The sequence below is a fragment of the Podarcis melisellensis genome (genome assembly GCF_964234715.1).
Source record: "Podarcis melisellensis genome assembly, chromosome: 6".
Lineage (NCBI taxonomy): Eukaryota > Metazoa > Chordata > Lepidosauria > Squamata > Lacertidae > Podarcis > Podarcis melisellensis.
The window spans coordinates 36,830,473-36,837,436 of NC_138538.1; the positions used below are offsets into that span (position 1 = coordinate 36,830,473).

A 6,964-nucleotide genomic window follows, 5' to 3' on the forward strand; every position below is an offset into this window, starting at 1 on the left:
GGCTTAAGTAGAAGACATTTTGCTGCCTTATGCAAGAGAAGATGGTGTCTCTCACGGCTCCCTGCCATTCCACCTACAAAAGCTGACAGGCCTGGTAGCTTTAATCTCATTTCAACACTGGCCATGTCCTCCAGCACACCTAAAGTCAGCTTTAGGCGCACACCCTGTTGTCCAGTGCTGCTCTCTGCTCATTTGTTCCCTTGTTCTGCCTAACAGTATTAGAAACATGAGGTAAGTGTTGCGTGGATGGCTGTGTGAATCTATTTCTCACAGGTCCAGGTCCAGCAGCACGCACTCTATCCAATACATCGGACTCCTTCTCGTGCAGCAACATGGAAGGAAGCGCAAAATGCCTCCCGATTCGAGCAAACACTCTTAAGGTGACTTAACGCCTCCAGCACGTTTGCTGCACGTAAGGAATGTCCTTTGACCGAGGCAAAAAGTTCATTAAGGGCTCGCCCAATGTACCCCTGCAGCTTCCCGCTGAATAGCGAGCTGCGTAGGAGGAGCAAACACGTGGGCGCAACGTCACATTGCAAGCGAGCACCACTGCGCGGCATCCTAAGATAACTCCGGATTTGAGGGGGCGGGCGACGACGCCTGACTTGGCTTCAAACCCGTCCGTGGAGTAGGCTCAGACCAACTGGCCTTACCTCTAGAATACGGTTTTTTCAAATAAAATTTTAAAAAAAGTGTCTCTGAGTATGTCTGGAGTTTCTCATCGCATGCGCCGAGCCTGGAGTTGGGTCGCGCACACGGCTTCCCCCAAGGCGAGCGCGCTTCTCCTCCCAAGCCCCAATCGGCCACGGGATTCCTCGCCCCAGGATCGCCTCGCCCCTCGCTTTCCTTTTCGGGATCGTCCGGCTCTGCGTGGCCGGCTGACGCCCTGCCCGAGTCACAATGAGCCGTCCTCGCAGGACGCGGCGCTGCGCCGCGCTCTCCCGGGCTGCAGAGGGTGGCGGCACCAGGCGGCGAAGGTCACCATGCGCCCGGGCGCAGCGGCCCAGCCTTCCCTCCTCCTCCCGGGCGGCGCTTTTCCCGGCGCTTAGGGAAATCGCGAGGTGGCGGAGGAGGAGCTGCCGAGTGACGCGACGGGAGGACACCGCGGGGAGGCTTCCCTCGAAGGTAGGCGGCGGCGGTGGCGGGGCTGCTGGGCTCCCAGGAGAGAGGGGCGGAGTCCCACGAGGGAGTCCCTGGAGCATCTTTCCAGGATTGGAGAGCGCCAACGCCGGTCCCTTGAAGGTGTCCAGTCCAGCAACTTATCCGGAACACCAGCCGCTGCGGGACGTGGGCTACGTGCCTAAATCAAATCCACCTTATCTGGATTTCATAGGAAGGACGTTGTCTTCCCATAGCGTAAAGTGCCCAAACACAGAGAGGTTTTCTCTGGCAGCAAAAAAGGAAGCAGCTAGGCGCAGGATGGGAAAGAGGGGACCCCATAGGAGGGACTGTATTTAGAATGGTTATTGGGTGGAGCTCAAGGAATGGTGCGCTTGGATAGCTAGTGGCTCATAACCACCGTCTGTGTGTTTCTAAATGCCAGTTGCTGGAAACCCCAGAAAGAGAGAGATCTGATGCTCTCACGTCTTTCCTGTTGGCTTCCCATAGGCATCTGCTTGGCCAAAGTGAGAACAGGAAGCTGGGCTATATGGACCACTGACCTGCCTGATCCAGCAGGCTCTCCTTATATCCATTCATACTTGTATGGAATTTTGGGAGTCACCAGGTGGTGGGAATCATGGAACTGTGTTGCCTTCATGGGGGAAAGATCCAGCTAGCAACAGTCTGGATAGCCACCAACTTATTGGCTCAATATTTATAGCCACAGGCATTTTGGATCAAATAGTTTTTGGAAGGTCTATTTTGCCCTATACACTCTACAAAGACCCTGCTTTTATGTACTGTGGCTGTAGTACAGTTGGGGGTGCTGTACCTTCTGAACCCCTGCAGGAGCATGTATAAATTTGAGTGTACATGCATAGGTCCCTGTGCAAATGAAACCAAGATATATGAAGGTCAGGAGAGGTGCCAGTGTGGGCATGATATTGATCTCTCCAGGGATGGTTTTTCTTGGTCACAAAGATTCTGATCCATTCTGTCGAGCAGCATGTTTGTTTTCTATAAAGCAGCCAATGAAACAGTAAACCTAATACGAACTTAAACATTGTCTCTATAACAAGCACTTCATCAGAGGCAGGCAAAGAGCAAATGTAGGAACCGCGAGGAAAGAATATAGAACTCATCAATAATGTAAAATGATGAGATGGAGTCGAGAGAAGAGCGATCTGGAGGTGTAATTCAGGCTGTTTCTCAGCTTGATCTCTGCCCTCCCTTTGAACTCTGCCTGGAGATTACTCTGGAAGCTAGGTAGCTGATGGTTTAAGAATGCCTAGAACCTCTCTGTTGCAATTCAAGAAACTATCTGAAAAACGCGTGTGTCATTTAGCCGTACCAGCTTATAGCTCTTGACAGGGGTATCCTTCATGAAATTGTTCTGTCCTTCCTCAAAGCCTTTAAGATATGGCAGCCATTTTGAGACTGGCACAAACACTCCAAATGTACCAACTGCATTAGGGCAGTTGCGTGTGTGTTTGCAGGCACAGGAGTGCACAGCAGGCCATTAAAAAAAGGTGACACCCTTATTTATAATCCTAGTGTGGATCATTTCTTAGTTCCCATGACTTCATCCCAAGTGTGTGTCTGTGTTTCTGGGAGGTTTGTTGCCCATGTCATTTCTTATGGGCACATTACTAGTTGCCGCAGGCTTTGAAAAAGGTTGACAAGACAGCTTGCTAGTTAATCTGGAAAATATGTCGTTTTAGGAAACACCCAATATTTTGCACCTCTATGAGAAGCTTTAATGAATACAGGAAGGCTGAGAACCATTTATTTTGCAGTTGGGTCCTGTGGAGCACTTTTAAAACAGAAACAAGGGAGGGAAGAATCTTTAAAATTTGGATTTATTTTATTTTTGCTTTATTTATCTTCTTTATTAGCCGATGTATATCCCAGTGTTTCTTACTGGAGTGACTCAGCATTATTTTTGGTATCTGAACATGGTTCCAGTTGGGTACATGTGAGGGAAGCATAAGGTACACATGCCTCTCAGCTTATGGACTTAGAAATAAACCTTCAGAACGTTAAAATCATGGCATGCTATTCTACAGAGTATAAGTTTTCTACTAGAGCTAGGGTGGGGAAATGTTTGCAGCCCAAGAGGCTATTTCCCTTCTGGTCCACTTTCCAAGGGCGGGGCTGCATGCCAGTGATGGCAAAGCAGCTGGGACATCAAATTTAAAATTTGCATTTATATAGTAGACTTGTTTCTAGAGTTGCCAGGTCAGGAACACCCCAGCCTCTGAAAGTTCAGGACTGAAACTTGAGATTTTGGGATGGCCTCTGGAGACAGAGGTTAATTGGAATTGAAGAGTGTCTGTCCTATACAGTGATACCTTGGGTTACATACGCTTCAGGTTACAGACTCTGCTAACCCAGAAATAGTACCTCGGCTTAAGAACTTTGCTTCAGGATGAGAACAGAAATCGTGCTCCAGCGGCATGGTGGCAGCAGGAGGCCCCATTAGCTAAAGTGGTGCTTCAGGTTAAGAACAGTTTCAGGTTAAGAACAGATCTCCGGAATGAATTAAGTACTTAACCAGAGGTACCACTGCAATTTGAAGCAAACTTCTGCTGGACTGAGGTGTGCAAGCTACACACATGGTCTTCTTAATTATTTTTATTTTTTATTGCAGGCACCCTTGCCCACCTACAGATCCAAGCACTCCATTAGCCACCTGGATTTAAAAAATGCAAAGGCAGAAAGTAAGTGACCATTTGCTCTGGTATAGCATGCCCTGTCAAAAATAGGGGCATGCTTGCAATAATTCTATTTTCATAACAGCGACTGCTGCCCGACACCCATTATTAGACATTGCTGGAGGTTCTGCTGTAGTCTGATTTAAAATATGCTGGTGTTTGTTCTTTTGGCTCAATAAACAGTCAGAAAGCAGAATTGTCCCACAGCAGTTGGTACCCTCACAGCTGCAGCGTGTGAAGTTGCAGTACTTTAGTGTGCTTTAGTGCCCATGTACATACATTTGCTTGCACCAGAGAGTAGATGAATCCTTCTCATAGAAATATTATGCTACATGCCACCCCAAACTCCAAGTAGTGAGACTCCAGGGATACCAGCACTTTCCAGGGGCTCAGGTTCCTTGGAAAGACAGCAGAGACTATGGTCTCTTTAAGTTATATGGTTTTATTTACACATATATACAACCTGAGCATAGGATGGAGGGGCTTATAGCCCTAAAAGATCTTGCTTCCCCATTAGTCACACCTTTGGATTCATTACAGAGCAAGACATATGTATGTCCCCAGTTCTTGTAGCATCTCCCCTCCAGTTTTCAGCTCACTCACATAGCTGTTCTCTAGCCCAGGCCCATTTTTTTGCTCTTTTGGTTGTTGCAGCTATTGCAACCCAGCTTATCCCTTTGGAAAGCCCATCAGGACATTATGTGGCCAGTTGGTCTTCATCTCCAAAGAAACTTGATTGACTGGTTGCCCAGCTTCCCACAAACACAGTGCTTTTTTGGGGGGTGGGGTGGGACTCAGTACCAGCATCTCTTTTCTGTTGTTGTTAAAAAGTGTGGCACTTCCTGTAACAACTTCATGGTGAGTACCGGCTTTTCAAGAGAAAAAGCACTGCCCAAATGTATAACAATAAGAATAGGCCAGTTAAATCCAGCCAGTGACCAGTCTAGTCCAATATCCTGTTCTCACAGTGGCCAACCAGGTGTCCATGTCACTCTCCCCTCCTACAGTTTCCAGCAACTGGAATTCAGAAGCAGAATGTCTCCAACAGTGAAAGTAGAACATAGGCATCATGTTTAGTAGTCATCTCCCAACTTAATGATTAAATTCTGGGGGAACTGGGCAGTAACACTGAAGAATGACTGCTCTTAGCATCTCACACTAAAAAAAATCCAGTGGAACATTTCTGAAAAGGCAAATAGGGACAAAACAGCCAGTGATTCGCTTTCTCGGACACAGGTGCCACAAAAGAGGGTCTGTCTCCCCCCCCCAAAAAAGGGGGCAACTGGTGTGTTTTGATAGACAACGAAGCCCTGCTGGGATAGCTGATTATATCGTGGGTGCACTTTTTGTGAAACTGAAGAGCTTCCTTGCAAGAAGAAATCTGGATCATATGTATCTGTTGCTTGATAAACCATTTATCTAAAAAAGGCTGAAAGCTCTGTCCCCCTGTTTGGAAGAAACTGTTGGTTATTTCATTGCACTGACTCCTTTGGCGTCATAGCCATTCAGTGATGTACATGAATGGTTGCCGATTCCCCTTGTTACACGATTAATAGCTTTACAAGCCAGTGGACAGAGCCAGATCTAGAGGCCTAAAATAATGCAGCCTAATGAGCTCAGAGCATCATGGAAAGTAGAAAACCTGTTAACAGAGTTTAAAAATAAGCTCAAGTGCCGTCAAGAGTTTAAACAGGATAATCGACACAGGTTTCCATTCAATTACCTGGGGCGCGGGTGTCACTGGCAATAAATAAAGCAGCTATATTGGAACTAGCTGGTTAAGTAACAATTAAAAAATAGTTCTCACACAAATATTTCTTTCCAAATGACTGGCACTAATAGAACCGGCACTTGAATTGAAGAAAGAGACAATTGAGTTATAGAATTGCTGGCTATTACTGGTTGTTTAAAAATCATGTATATTGTCATCAGAGGAATTTCTGTACCTTCAGTTAGGAAAGATGCATTTTCTTCCTGTTATCTCTATTCTTTTTGTTGATGTTAAGTTCAAAATGCTTTTAAATTTTCATCTAATCCAATTGGATATGAATTAAGGATTGGGCCAGGGGAGAGGCGTTGATTTGTGGGGAGGGGGGCAATTACCGGTAGATATCCAGGGGGGCGGGCTCATGCAGTTCCCTGTATAACAAATTGACTCAACATGTCCTTCTTCCATGTGGCCTTTATCTTCACAGACCAAGGCACCCATGAAACCCAAAGTATGCATCTGTGCCTGCAAGATGTCACAGGAGAAGAATGCAGCCAAAACTGCTGCGAACAAGCATCAGAAGCCATTCCCAGTAGCTCTGGGCTACAAAATGGAGCAGGCTTTAGTTTCTCAGTATGTCCCTGTTGTCCTCCACCCTGGAGGACACAAGCGTGAGTCTCTCCGATATGCTTTCTACAACCCTAACTACTCCAACACGTACACACCATTTTACACTTTGCAAAAACCCACCTGTGGTTATCGGTATTGTCGAGACACAGATCACACGAGGAAGGTGATGGATGTTGAAAGAGTGGATTTCTCAAAATGGAAACCCATTTTTGGGAAGAAGCCAGGCTTGTCTGCAGCAGGCTCAAAACACTGAAATCGCCACGCAGTTAACCCGGGACTTCCATTCAGAGGCTTGAGCTCACTCATTTTCTAAGGCCACTCAGAAGGAGATTGTTGTAGGAACTTCAGAAGAAGCAGATCTGCCTTAACAAGAGCTTCTGGGATAAATTGCAACGAAGTCACCCAAGTGCCACTATAAAGCAGGTACCAAAACCCAGGTTTTAGTTGGCACTTTAAGCTAAGGCTCATCCAGGAGAGAAACAATAAAGGCACCTGGCTTTCCACCTTTTGACGTGAATCAGCACAATGCAAAAAGTAGCAAAGCAGATGATCAAAAACTGTGAATAAAACACCAAAATGCAAAGCCCGTTGAGGAGATTCTATTTATCCTTGTGGCCTCATGCACTCTGTGTTTTTGTTCCCCACAGTAATGGTAAGGGCAGAAGCAGAAATTATTTATGCTGTACTTTCTTCAGTTTTGCTGTAACATGGGGTGTCAGTGGGGGCTTTTGGATCTCACGCATGGAGAGTTCTGTCTTCTGAGTTTCAAACAGCCACTGGAACAGGGAAGGTTGATACACAACTCTGTTAT

General features: G+C 46.5%; 1 protein-coding gene across 1 annotated transcript; it reads left to right on the forward strand.

The window, feature by feature from the left end:
- Window positions 1–933: 933 nt before the first annotated feature.
- CIMIP3 (ciliary microtubule inner protein 3) lies at window positions 934–6,736 on the forward strand. Its single transcript, XM_081916489.1, has 3 exons — window positions 934–1,125; window positions 3,752–3,821; window positions 6,011–6,736. Exons 2-3 carry the CDS (start codon window positions 3,807–3,809, stop codon window positions 6,404–6,406), a joined length of 411 nt encoding a protein of 136 aa, XP_081772615.1. The 5' UTR covers window positions 934–1,125; window positions 3,752–3,806; the 3' UTR covers window positions 6,407–6,736.
- The last annotated feature ends 228 nt before the right edge of the window (window positions 6,737–6,964 follow it).